The 14,328-nt window shown below is 43.9% G+C and overlaps 1 protein-coding gene across 2 annotated transcripts in view; it reads left to right on the forward strand.

Moving 5' to 3' along the window:
* Positions 1-366: 366 nt before the first annotated feature.
* TMTC2 (transmembrane O-mannosyltransferase targeting cadherins 2) overlaps positions 367-14,328 on the forward strand; it is a 449,447-nt gene continuing 435,485 nt past the window's right edge. For both annotated transcript variants that reach the window (XM_002711368.5, XM_017342005.3), the window contains exon 1: positions 367-770. In XM_002711368.5, coding sequence (XP_002711414.1) covers positions 688-770 — 83 coding nt within the window. In that variant the 5' untranslated portion in view covers positions 367-687. The remainder of the gene's footprint in view (positions 771-14,328) is intronic.

Raw genomic sequence — 14,328 nt, forward strand, 5'->3', positions numbered from 1 at the left:
GCCCCACGCGGGAGCCTCTGGAGTCCCCAGTCGCCGCTTCTCACTTCAGCGGAGAAGGGGGCTGAGGCCGGGAGGGAGCTAATAAAGAGTGAATGCGCTGCAGCCGCCGTGGCGGCCGGAGTCAGCCCGAGCGACCCCGGAGCGGTGCGCCCGGGCGGCGGCGAGGGGAGGCGGCTCGCCCGCTCCCTCCCACCCGCCCCTCTCCTCTCTCTCTTCCTCCAGCTGGTCCCAGAGCCCGGCTCGGGCCGGCCCCTCTGCCCCCATCCCGCAGCCTGCCACCTCCTCCGCGTCCCCGGCTCGTCACCTAGGGCGCCCCGCACTGCCATGGGTTAGGGTGGGGGCTGCGAGCCGCGCCGAGGACCAGCCCAGCGCAGCCGCCGCCGCGGGGCGCGGAGCCCGAACGCCGCCGCTCGCTGCGCGCGGGCGCCGGGCATGGGGAGCGCGCTGTGAGCCCGCACCCCGGGAGGACGCGGGAGCTGCGGGGACCGGCGCGAGGAGGAGGCGGAGGAGGCGGAGAGGAGCCGAGGGGCCGTGCCTTGCCAGGACCCGAGGGAGGGAGAGGAGGGGGCGAGGGAAAAGTGAAGCTGGGAGGAGAAGGCGGCGGAAGGTGGGGATTGATGCTTCTGTTTTTTGTTGCCGCTGCTGCCCTCGCGCTGGGAGCCGAGCCGGAGGGAAGGCGGTGGAGAGATGATTGCAGAGTTGGTGAGCAGCGCGCTGGGGCTCGCCTTGTATCTCAACACCCTGAGTGCGGATTTCTGCTACGATGACAGGTAAGGGGGCTGCGTGGGGGACTCCGCGGTGGCTTCCCGGGCTTGCCGCTCTCCGGCCGCGAGTGCCTCTGTGGGAGGAACGCGCTGCGCACCTGAAGCTGTGGGCGACACGTAAACATTGACACCTACAGCAAGCCCCAGGGATGCGAGCGCGCTGGGCGGGCTGAGCGAGTTTCCGCTCGGAGTTTGCTGCAGGTTCTCTAAGCTGGCTTCTCGGCTGTTGCCAGACGCTTAAGTTTCTTAGCGGAAATCCAGGCAATTTGGGAAACTTGTTTAATGAACGTGCTTTTTTTTTTTTTTTAAGTCTTAGGTATTGCTTGGTGCAACAAAAGCACATTAAGCGATTTTACGTCTGGGCTGGAAGGAAGCCGCTCCCCGCCCCCTAATAGATCTTCCCCGTAGCGTTTCCTTTTATTGATGGGACACTTTTATTTCCTGAACTTAAAACACACGTTTGACAGTTGCCAAAATAGCGTAGAGGGAGATCGCGCTGTGCTTCAACTCTCCCTTTCTACGTGTACCGTTACTTTACTTTGAGCCCCGCTTCCCCAGGCTCCCTAGCCAATCGATGGGGCAGGACTTGATAAAAGCCTTGGCTTTCCTGCCTGTTGGGCAGTTTTACTTGGGAAGTGAGTGAACCTTTGTGCTAATTGGGGACAGAGATGCCCCTGGGACTGAAGTTGTCTTCTGCATTTGGGTTATTTGGGTGGCTAATGAAACCTGAACTGTGTTGTCAGAGGAACTACACTGATTTCTGGGAAATGTCACACTTCTACTAGTATCTCTGCTTATTTTTTTAAGCGTTGTTAGTGTTTAGAAACTGATGAAAAGCTCCAATAGCCATTAGGGAAAATTCCAATTTGTGTCTTTCCGGTGACTTAATGTGATTACAATTAAAACAGATGCATAATTAAAATATATTAGGGAGAACAGCACGCTTGGCTAAACTTATTAACCGTCCTGGGGTGTTTCATGCTCCATTGAAATTAAACCATCCAAAAAGTGAGCACAGATTTACTTTGACAGGTTTTCAGCAGCCTCTCTGGGCTATGGAAAGTGAATGGATCCCCAGGGTTAGGGCGTGGCAGCGAGTGAACTTGAGCAGAGTGGTTGATAGTGAGGGGAAGTGAGTGCAACATCTTCTGGTGGTAATTAGCTCGGTGCTGTGTTCTCCAGAGTGCCCGCACTCCTGCGAAGAGGATGTTCACGGATATGTGCCTTAAATCCGCCCACCTTGCTTCGCATCCAGGGGTCTCTTATGAAACCCCTGGTAATCAGTGCAAGAACATTCAACAGACCCTTCGTAATGCATTTCATGCAGTGTCTTTCAGAGGCTAGTTGATAGGAAGCTGCTGATAGACATAAAGTTTTCCTCAACTTTTAATGTGTACTGCTTTCCGAAGTTACACTACATACTCTGGGAAGCGGATTCTGTGTAAGAGTGACATGAGCTGCTTCTCTTCCCTTCAATTTGACAGAATGGTGCACCTGCTCTTTCTAGGGTGTTACCCCCAAATTCTCGCTTCCAAAGATGAGTGACTTTCAGGGATGACTGTGTGCAGTTATTGGTTCTGTCGGGGACTGTTTGGATAGTGAGCATTTAAGCCAAGAGTATGGTGTTCCTATTAAAGAGAAGAAGCTTACTGTAACGCAGTAACTGTGCTGGACCACTGTGATAAACCGTGTGTTCCTGTTGCGTGCTGCTCCTAATTGCTGTCTATTTCTTAAAAGAGTTCATGTCAGAAGAAACCATTGAGAGTTAAGAATAAAACTATGTAAGTACGTTTTTCTATAGGTCTGTGCTCTTGAAGCATCAGTCCCAAGTGTTAGGACTGTAACTTTGTGAGAATGGTGTGAGTATGATGATAAATTAGTTGTCCTCTGATGGTTGGCAATTGTTATCAGTTCTTCACATGCTGTAGGTCAAATGACTTCTGTTTCCTAGTTACACAGATGAATTTAGTGTGATGATTTGCCCATATGCTCAATACGATAAGTGGACATTATATACTGAGTTATACTTTGCTACACTTTAAAAAGTACATTTCACTCTGATTTCTTAGAAGCACAACTGCATATTGAATCACGTTCTGTTAAGAATATGAAGTCTGCAGAGTAACAACCTTCATTTTTATGTATGCTAGAAATTATGAGACACCTATTCACAGGCGCATTGAGTTTATTTGTTGTGTGCACAGCATGATAGAGTGAAACATTGCCAAGGAGCACTGTAAATTGTGGCTTTTCAGATATATTTTCTATCCAACTTCACTGGTGTATGAAGGGGGAGAGGAGCTGGGGAGCCAAGTGGAAACCCTAGGATGAGGATAATGTGTTTATTTCCACGACTCTGTCTCTGCCTGCAAAGTTGACATTTACGTTGCTTAAGCTGCATCTGTGGATTCTGCTGTCCCCAGGAGCTTGTGTGGAATACAGTCCTGTGAGGAGAGGCCCATGCTGGTCATGAAGAGAGCAGCGCTCCAGGAGGGAGATGGCTCCTAGTGCCTGGCTTACCTCACTAGCCCCTGCCTCTGCATTTGGGCTGGAAGAGCCTGGCATTTACTTTAGCAGGGCCTTATATTACTTTAGCTTAAACATTATTACTGTGGTACTTCTCAAAGTTATCATTTCCTTTAAGTATAGTGATCAGGTTTACTTTATAAACTCTCTATATAATTACTTTCAATGTTTGATGTAGCTTGGTTGAAATTAAGTGGTAACATGAAACTTTCTTATAGCAAAACCTATTTCCCTATGGTAAAATTTAATATTTTACGAGTGTTTCTGTGCTAAACTTGAGAATACGCATATGATGTGATGAAATAGTGGACGCAAGGAGAATTCAGCCTCTGATGAATATGCATATCTAGGTTTCAGCTTCATCCTCCTTTCCCTTGCTTTCAATCTAGTATACCAGCAATATTGAGTCTTAAGTGGTGGTTAGAGTAAAAGTGGAATTAGGAATATGCCATCTCTGCCAAATTTTAAGTCATGTAGTGTGTGACTCCTTGAAGGATCCTCTCTTATTTTCTGGAATAATATGGTATTTGGGTCAGTGGTAAAAACTTGCTGACCCCAAATTCTCTGCTCTCTCCTGTGTCTGTTGAGGATGGCATGGCGTCCTTTCCCCTATCTCCTTTTTAAAAATACAGTCCCAAGTTTCTCTTGGAGATAACACCAGCAGGGGAGTCAGCTTTCTTCAAATAAAAGTGAACAGAGTCTATTGTTTTGCAGTCTCTAATTTCATTGTGCACATATCCAGTTGCTGACATGCCCTCTATGATATTGCACAAGTCAATTAAATATATAGACAAAATGATAAGTAAATGCTGCTCCTCTGTGCTTTTAATTCTCACATGAGTGAATCAGTGAGTTTGAGAAACAGACAATTTGGGCTTCTGGAAGTGGAAAATGTATTTGTGGTTCCTTTGAAGATATTCTTTCCTTGCCTGTTTTGTGTTTGCGTGATTATTAATGTTACCTGTAGGTCTCTTAGCCATTCTGTTGTGCAATAAATGTGTGAAACCTGGAAAAACAACTCCGTGCTCCCATTTCTACTCTTGGATTAAAATTACCCAAAACTCTCAGTAGCACGTTCATAGTTTAGTTTTTCATTTGAGTATAAATGTAAATCTAGGTTTTTATAGAAACATTAGTTAAGATTATCTTCATAATGAGTTTGATAGTATTTTAAATGAAGGAATGGAAAATTTAAGGCATATTAACAGTTTCTTAAAAACATGCTTTTTTCCCTAAAGATATTCAACTATTCCTTGTACTTGACCTTTTTTTTTTTTTAGGATGTATTTATTTTACTTGAAAGTCAGAGTTACACAGAGAGAGAAGCAAAGGAAGAGAGAGAAAGAGTGAGAGAGTCTTCCACCCGCTGGTCCACTCCTCAAATGGCTGTAGTGGTTGGAGTTGCACTGATCCAAAGCCAAGAGCCTCTTCCGGGTCTCCCATGCAGGTGCAGGGGCCCAAGAACTTTAAAGCAGGCACCTTCCATTGCCTTCCTGGGCCATAGCTGAGAGCTGGAAGTGGAGCAGCCGGGCCTTGAACACGGTGATTGTATGGGATGCCGGCACTGCAGGTGGTGGCTTTACAGGCTATGCCACAGCCACGGCCCCTGTACTTGATCTTTTAATGTTACTGTTAGTTTGTGTTTTTGACCTGGAATGATAAGAATCCATTAGGAAATGATCAATCTCTCTGTTAACTTCTCTTTAAAAAGTGTCTTCTAATAGATTTGTCTTGGACCAGTCTGGGATTGTTATCTTCAAATTCCAGAATATGTAATCACTGAAGACATGCCTGATATTTAGTGAAAGCATGTTTAGGAAAAATTCCCAAGAATTGTTAAACAAGGGGAAATTTTCTTTGTATCAAAGCTTGTCTTAATAGTTTATTATTGGAAGAAGCCACTGTGTGGACACCTATTATTTTACTCTTTATTTTCTCTAGTTTATAATACACTGAAAAACTGTGATTGTATGCCATTTATAGTTTATGGATTTGTTTTATTTGGATTGCTATTTTCTAGCTAAATTTTGATTGCTTAAATCTATTTGGAAAAGGTTCAGTTTGCTATTTTGAACTAGTACATCTCTTATCAATCAATAAATATGAAAATTAGGTGAAGTCAGTATGGAGCACTTTGCCCACCTCCATTGAGCCTGTCACATGGCATTTATCATAGCAAATGACCCAAATACAGGCACTGAGAGGACAGGTACAAATGCCAAAAGGAAAGCTGCTTGCCAACCATCTGTCCCTCAGTTTTCGTACATACACACACACACACACACACACAGAGGATTATTAATTTACATTGGTGATTCTGTGAACTGTTGTCTTGCTGTATGCACCTAGCTTTTTTGAGCTAATATGGCCCTGTGGTAACACTGAATTCTGAAACAGCACCAAGATTTTGGATTCCAACCTGAGTTAGAGGCACAGTTTGTTTTTCTGATCCCTTTGTTGTGGCTCACACACTAAGAGTACTTGCTTAAAACGCCCGGCGGTACAGCTGTTTATCAGAAGCCAGGGGTGTGTTTTCTTTAAAGCAGGCACCTTCAGAACATACTGTTAAGAAAGGACACAGGTGACCCGTACGGCACTCTGTGGCTGGCGAGTCTACTTACTTAGAACTGTATTATTCTTACCCAGAGTGCTTTTAATGTAGTAACATTCGTGTTGGTTCTCTGGTCAGAGCTAAGACTTGTATCAGCTTTGTGTGCTTACATTTTTATCATGAGAGAGATGAGGGGGAGAAGGGGGAGAGGAGAGAGAGAGAGAGAGAGAGAGAGAGAGAGAGAATGAATCTTCCATTTACTTGTTTACTCCCCAAATGCCCACAATTGCTGGGACTGGGCCAGGTTGAAGCCAGGAGCCAGGAACTCAGTCTGGGTCTCCCACGTGGGTAGCAGGAACCCAAGTACTAGAATCCACCTGCTGCTTTCTAGGGTGTATATTAGTGGGAAGCAGGAATCCAGGGCAGAGCCAGGACTCGAACTCAGTCACTACAGTATGGTGTTTTAAGTGGCCTCTTACCCCCTGTGCTGTACTCTGTTACTGTCTTCAAAAAGTGCACGTGTGGCAGCCCTGAAGGAAAGGCCAGTGGATTCTCCACTAGAAAGACTGGTGAATAGCTGTCCTCGTTTAGCACTTTTTTTTTTTTTTTTTTTTACAGTGGAGGAACCTATGAGGACTGCATCCCCTCTGTCTTTCAGAGTATGAAAAAGGCGTAATATTTTGAATAATTACAGGTGCAGTGATGCACAGTGCTATAGGGTTTCTTTGGAGATGTGCTCCTGAAGAATAAATTGCTACATTCAGTAATTCACTAATGAGTACTCTCAGTAGGAAATCCGTGTGCTGCAGCTGCTTGCCCTTGCTAGGGGCATCCCACCAGCCAGTGTCTTATCCTTTCTGTACTTAGCAGGGGCTAGAAAGTCTAAAGGTGCTAGGTAGAATTTCCCTTGAATGCGTTTCTTTTTCATTATCTTTTCTTATGCATCTTTCTTTTCTTTCTTTCTTTCTTTTTTTTTTTTTTTTGACAGGCAGAGTGGACAGTGAGAGAGAGAGACAGAGAGAAAGGTCTTCCTTTGCCGTTGGTTCACCCCCCAATGGCCGCTGCAGCTGGTGTGCTGCGGCCGGCGCACCGCGCTGATCCGATGGCAGGAGCCAGGTACTTCTCCTGGTCTCCCATGGGGTGCAGGGCCCAAGCACTTGGGCCATCCTCCACTGCACTCCCTGGCCACAGCAGAGAGCTGGACTGGAAGAGGAGCAACTGGGACAGAATCCGGCGTCCCTACCAGGACTAGAACCTGGTGTGCCGGCACCGCAAGGCGGAGGATTAGCCTATTAAGCTGCGGCGCCAGCCATGCATGTTTATTTTCATTGATACTCATATTCTTAAACTTTTACCAGGGCGCCAGTGCGGTGGCACTGCAGCACTGATGTTCCACATGGGCACAGGTTCGGCTCTCGGCTGCTCCACTTCTGATCCAGCTCCCTACTGATGTACTTTGCCTTGGGCTCCTGCACCCATGTAGGTCAAGACCTGGAAGAAGTTCCTGGCTCCTGGTTGATGTGGCCATTTGGGGAACGAAACAGTGGATGAAGATGCTGTCTCTCTCTGTCTTTTTTGGCTCTTCTTCTCTCTCTCTGTAACTCTGCCTTTCGAATAAATATCTCCCAACGTAAGAGAAAACAAAAAAAAATTTTTCCTGGGATTCTGTTAACTTGTGTCCCATAACATTGGGCCTAAGATACATGGTAGGTGGTTTGTCTTGGCCTTATTTTGGTGTGGTGCTCATTGATGTTTTATTCATAGATGTGGAAGCTTTGGATTGCCTCTCCCAATTGCGCCCATCCTCATTTTCTGGTCAGTTGTTTTCCATGGGGTTCTGCACTGGCTGAATTAACTATATTTGCCTCAACTGATCAGAGGAGTTGCAGACTCTTGCCTAAGAGATGTTTTTGGCCATGTCTTCCGGATAATTATTTCCAACAAGATGTTGCACTATCAATTTTTATCGATCCCTCTTCCTCTCTTTTATCTCTCTGACATTTAGCTTTTCAATCACATTTGTCAGTTTCTCTGCTAGTCAAGCTTTCTAAGATGAAAGGTATAAATTTTCCTTTCAGTCTTTTAAAATCTTTTTGGAATACTTTTTTAGATTTACTAATATGAACTTTTGTCTTCACAGATAATTGGGAAACAAATAAACCCCTGTCTACACAGGAGAATTTTGAAGAAGGCAGGAACACTGAAATGCTGGTTTTCAAGATTCAATACAAAAAGTTGCTGTCATGTTTTTAATTTATTTTATTTAAGATTATTTCATAAGATGTAGAAAATTTGAAAAACTAGAAATTATTTTTATTTTTTAATTAAAAAATTGTAAGGTTTATTTTTGTTTATTTTAAAGGCAAAGTTAAAGGAGAGAGAGAGAGAGAGGGAGAGAGATCTTACATCCCCAAATGGCTGCAATGGCCAGGGCTGGGCAGGCTGAAGCCAGGAGCCAGGAGCTTCTTCCAGATCTCCCGCATGGATGTAGTGGCCCAAGCACTTGGGCCACTTTTTGCTACTTTCGTAGGCCCATTAGCAGGGAGCTAGATCAGAACTGGAGCAGCCAGGTTTCAAACCCTTACTCATTTGGGATGCAGGTGGCACAGGTGGTGGCTTTACCCACTATGCCACAATGCTAGTCTCAAATTTATTGCTCTGAAGATCAGAGAGATACTTTGATTTGCTTGGTCTATAAAATTAATATGGAAAAGAGAGAAGGTTTGAAAATTCTAACTCTGGCTTTAGATTCCATGTTCTTGTGGAACTGAAATGATTCTTTGTTTATTTCCTTCTTTGAAGCTTATGCATGAACTACATTGCTTGAGCGTGTGGCTGTATTGTTTTAGAAGTACTTTAGAGTTTGAGAGAGATATTATTTGCTTATGATGATTTGCCATAGGCTTTTGTTGTTGTTGTTGTTAAAGATTTCTTTATTTATTTGAGAGGCAGAGTGACAGAGAAGCAGAGAGAGAAAGAGAGGTCTTCATCTGTTGGTTCACTCCCCAGATGACCACAGCTGCCAGAGCTGCACTGATTCGAAGCCAGGAGCCAGGAGCTTTTTCCGGGTCTCCCACGTGGGTGCAGGGCCCCAAGGACTTGGGCCATCTTCTACTGCTTTCCCAGGCCATAGCAGAGAGCTGGATTGAAAGTGGAGCAGCTGGGACACGAACCCGCTATGCCACAGCGCCGGCCCCTGCCATAGGCTTTTGTTTTCTTCATTTCTTTGCTGGGGCATTTGTGATGTCAGAGTGCGATGTGGTATGTAGTGTGTCAGAGCATGTAGTTACAGTCAAGGTGACTGGCTGAATTACATGATTTGTTTTATGAAGCACATATTAGTGGCTGCGTGCTAGGTATTGTGATCAAATAAAATGTTTCTGTCAGATCCTTTTTATGGAATTTATTGTAATACATGTATCAGTATTCCTCATGAGTATCAGTTTTTTTTTTTTTAAATAACAGCTTACTCCACATGTATGATCATGGCTTATTTAATTAGGAAACAATGTATAAAGACATAGCCTTGAGGTGGAGGAATTGATTGAGATTTACAACTGTGAAAAAGTCACAAGTTTTGATAATGAAAGTACTTTCTTCCTAATTGTGATTCCAGAGATTATTGATTTCTTTAGAAGTAGAAGACTTTGCACTACCCTAAGAATCCTCACTTGGCATCATTTAAGTGCAGTTTAACTTCAAAGGATGTGTTATTTGCTGAAGAGTGGCCACTGGGGCGCAATATGGCTCTTGACATTGTGAACAGTGTTAAATGAGGGGCCTGAAGTATTTCAAACAGCCATGTTTCAACATTGTTTAAAAATCCAGTGGGAAGCATGGCAGTCCATAGAACCCTGCATACTTGGAATTCTTTGGGTATTAATTTTACACTCAGTTCACAAGTTTATTTCTTACAAAACAAGGGTTTTTTTTTTTTGTCTTTTTAAAGAGATGAATGAGGCTAATACAGTTTTTACAGCTGTGTTTTATGAAATTTTGTTGTCTTCTTTTTAATTGCTTAGAAGTGTGCCATAAAGAGACTAAAAGGATGCAAACCATGGCCCTAATTTTTGTTTTCAATTTATCACTTAGGTTATATGTCGATGCTAAGGACCTTGTTGTAAAGCTTATTCCCAGTGACCTTCTATTGTAAACTCAAGATTGTAAAACTCATCTTTGAGAGAGGCAGATAAGTGAAAACACTTTGCAAAAAGTAAACATCTTGTTTTTGTTAATTTCCAATTAGTTCCACACTGAAAGCATGTGTACCCTGCTTTCCCTTCGGTTAGTGGTGTCTCTTGCCTTACCTAGGAGCTTCAGTGGTTGAACTCTTCAGTGAGGCTCCTCCGGAGGGAAGGAGGATTTCCTGGATGTCAGTGCACGTGGAAGTGACGTCGCTGCTAATTGTGTCCTCTGTGGGGAGTGCCTGAGGTTGCAGCTCCAGAGACTACATTCACAGGCTTGGCTGTTTTTCTCAGTTTGGGCAGGGTGCTTGTCATTGCAGAACTGTTCTGGGGAAGGGGGTCTCCGGGTAGGGCTGGCAGCTGCGGTGAGCTTGGGCTGGTTCCTCTGGGACATTCCTCATTTGTTTTTGAACTGCTTTTTGGCTCCTTCTACTTTCTCATCTTCAGGCTTCAAAAAATACTATACATACTGAGCTTGCTGCCTTTGATTGTAAAAGATGTGTTAAGGTAGAGCACTTGGGTCCAAATATTTTTTCAAATATAATTCCTTTAGAGCGGGTCACTCTCTTCCTCCCTGAAAAAATTAATTATAGGCTGCCTCTCCCAGATCAATTGAAAAGAGCTCATTTTGACAAAGCAAGCTGTGATGACAAATTTTCCAACTATGAATTTCCAGGAGAAAAGTTCTTAGATGATGAAGAAGCTTAATCAGAGAAAAAGACATTTTTATTTGCAGAAATAGGCCCTTTGGAGGGAGGCAATTATTTATAGCTGATGTGAAAAGCTGGTATACCTAAATTCATTTGGTAAACCACACTTAAAATAGGAAGATTGTCCTTGTTATTTTACTGCAACAAACAAAAAACCTGATACTGAATTGTGTCACTGAATGTGTATTAAAGAAACAAGATTTTGCCATTTAACCCTCTCTGATAGGAATATGTACTGATTTAACCAAAGAAAATGAGTTTGAGATTTGAATAAAAATGTATTAAAGACACCAGTGTGCTGAAATGACCAACTGTAGTTTTCCATGAATATCTAATCTATCTTTTTAAAATATCTTGTTCAAACGGATCTCTTTAGAATTGCTTCCTCCCACTTTTTTATTTGATCTTGTTTGATTCATGTAAAAGCAGTGGTATTGCTTGCTTTTGTTCCATATTGAACAGAAGATGAAATTTCACTTTTTTAAAACCTCTTTTAAGCCATCGACCTTAATAATGCAAACTATTTCTATGAGAAAAATGTTGGTGGTTACTTTTAGATTGTGCTCCAGGTATGAAGTTGAGGATGTCTGTGACAGCCAGCCGGGTTTTACACCTGGTCCTGTCTTGTAACTTGCCTCCGTGCAGTCAAATGGATAATTGACTTTTAAAAATCTTTTTGAGTCCACTCACCTCAAATTCCCACTTTTTTTTGAAACGAGATGAATCTTCCCATGGCTCTCCTGAAGAGACAGTGAGATGGGCCGCTTGCTGGTTCTCTTTCTATGTATGTGTTTCTAGATCAGAGCTCCCCAAATTTCCCTCTATAGGAGAATCACCTGGGGTTACTAAAATGCTGATTCAGAGCACCCCATCAGGAGCACCAGGTCAAGTCCTGGCTGCTCCCATTCCCATCCAGCTTCCTGCTGATTTTTCCTGGCAAGGCAGTAAAAGTTGGCACAAGTACATAGACCTCTGCAGCTGTGTTGGTGACCAGGGTACAGTTCCTGTTTCCTGGTTTTGGCTTGGCCCAGCCCTGGCAGTTGCGACCTTTTGGGGAGTCAGACAACAGACAGAAGGTACCTCTTTGTCTCTGTCTTTCTCTCTTTCTCTGATGCCCTGTCTTTCAAACAAACAAACAAACCTTTAGAACCGCAGATTCAGAGGGCAAACATTTGGCATAGTGGTTAGGCTGCCACCTGGCAGAATGTCTCAGTTAGAGCCCCAGTTCCGGCTCCTGCCCAGTTTCCTGCTAATGCACAGCCTGGGAGGCAGTTGGTGATGACTGAAGTTCTTAGGTCCCTGCCACCCATGTGGGAAGCCCTGAATGATTTGCCAGAGCAGAGTGAACCAGTAGATGGTAGTTGTCAGTCTTTCTCTCTATATATAGTGCATCTCTGCATTTCAAATAAGCAAAAATGTTTAAAAAATGAAAAAAAATTGAAAATTAAGATGTAGTGTTCCCTAGAGTCTATTTGCAGATTCATAGAACAGACTGCTTGATGAGGCCCTGTTTCATGTAATGTAGTAAATGTTTAAATCTCAGTGTGTATTGCAGACTTTGCAAAGGCTACCAAAATTTCCGAGTTGAAGATGAGGTGTTTCTCTTCTGTGTTTGAGTTTAGCCAATTTATTTCCTCTCTCTCTATTTCATTTTTCTTACTTCTCAATGACATCTACTTTAAGCTGATCATACTGGTGTGAGTTATTGGTGAGATTTTGAAAAAGGTGGAGAGCCTATTGAAATTCTTGGAGGTGATTTGTGTTGAAATATTTGTTGTCATCTCATATAGCAATATCATCTTTGTAACATTGCTATGGAGACACATATTGGATTCTGATTTTGACAAATAAATAAACTGACACAAAATTGCTGTGGGCTTATGACTTGAGTGCGTCCTGATGCCTAACCGGAGTCTCTAGTGTCGGTGTCTTTATTGGTTTGTGCTTTTGTCGACTTTCCATTCTAAGGAAATTTTGTCTGTGTTATATGAAAACTTTATAGACTTCAGACAGGTGGCAAAATGTAAGGATATAAATAGCTGAGACTATGGAAGATAAACATTGATTAATGATATTCAGGCATTGGGTGATGCTGTTGTATGTATCTACATATAATTAGAAGTGCATGGGCTTGTAGGCGTATTTTTTAACTTGATAAACTAAACCTTAACCTTCAGGCAACAAGGGGGTTGTCTGAAGAGGTGAGTGTTCTATATTTCTGAAGTTTTAGGTTCCAACTTAGTAGAGATCCTTACAAAAATATTTTTTCTAAAGTGTTATACTTTCTCTGATCTTCTTAAAATACTGTATGTGCTGTGTCAGAGTGTCGCAAATGAACAGTTGACCAAGATAAAAGATGGGAGTTTTAGTACTGTGTTGACGCTGCACTAGGCACTCCTCAGCTCTCTTGAACTCAGTATGCTCTTTGAATTTTCGTTTTGTTTTGGAAGACAGAGAGAGAGAGAGAGAGGGAGGGAGGGAAGGAGGGAGAGACAAAGAGAAATCTACCTTCTTTTGGTTCACTTCCCAAATGCCCCACAATAGCCAGAGCTGAGCCAGGCTGAACCCATGAACTTGAAACTCCATCTAGGTATCCCTTGTGGGTGTCAGGGACCCAAGTGTGTGGGCCACCATGTGCTGCCTCCCAGGATGTGTATTAGCAGGAAGCAGGAATCAAGAACTGGAACTGGGATCCAAATTCAGTCACTGACAATGGATGCAGGATGTGGGCATCCCAAGTGGTGTCCTAACCACTGTGCGAAACTGCTTCTTCTGAACGCAGTATTTTAATTGACCACCAAGTGAAAATAATAACTGCTGACTACAGAGTGAGGATCAGGTGAAACAGTGTGATGCGTGGTCTCTGATTTTAAAAAGCTGTCCTGTGCCGGCGCCGCGGCTCACTAGGCTAATCCTCCGCCTGTGGAGCCAGCACTCCAGGTTCTAGTCCCGGTCAGAGCGCCAGATTCTGTCCCGGTTGCTCCTCTTCCAGTCCAGCTCTCTGCTGTGGCCAGGGAGTGCAGTGAAGGATGGCCCAGGTGCTTGGGCCCTGCACCTGCATGGGAGACCAGGAGAAGCACCTGGCTCCTGCCTTTGGATCAGCGCAGTGCGCCGGCCGCTGCGGCTATTGGAGGGTGAACCAACGGCAAAGGAAGACCTTTCTGTCTCTCTCTCACTGTCCACTCTGCCTGTCAAAAAAAAAAAGAAAAAAAAAAAAGAAAAAAAAAAAAAGCCGTCCTGTGCAGTAGGCTGCATCGGAGTACTGATGACTCAGCGGATCGCTGTATATTCAGTACCTGCTCTCCTCCCCTGAGAACAGAGCTGAGTTCCACTTCTCACTGATGTTGACGTCATCTCTCTGGTCTGTAACTGAGCTACCACTGCCTGTGCTTCTGACATTGACTGCCCTCTTCCCTCTGCTCCACACCCAGTTGCTACTTCTAGTCTGTACCCTCTTGTGGCCAGCCATCCCCAGTCTCATCACATAAGCAGGTCTTGTGCTCTTCTATTCCTTTGCTGTTGGTTTCCTGTGTTTCCAGGCTGTGGGCATGAAGGCTTGTTTTGAATAGACATTTTGACCAATCTGTTCACTC

The sequence above is a fragment of the Oryctolagus cuniculus genome, chromosome 11 (genome assembly GCF_964237555.1).
Source record: "Oryctolagus cuniculus chromosome 11, mOryCun1.1, whole genome shotgun sequence".
Lineage (NCBI taxonomy): Eukaryota > Metazoa > Chordata > Mammalia > Lagomorpha > Leporidae > Oryctolagus > Oryctolagus cuniculus.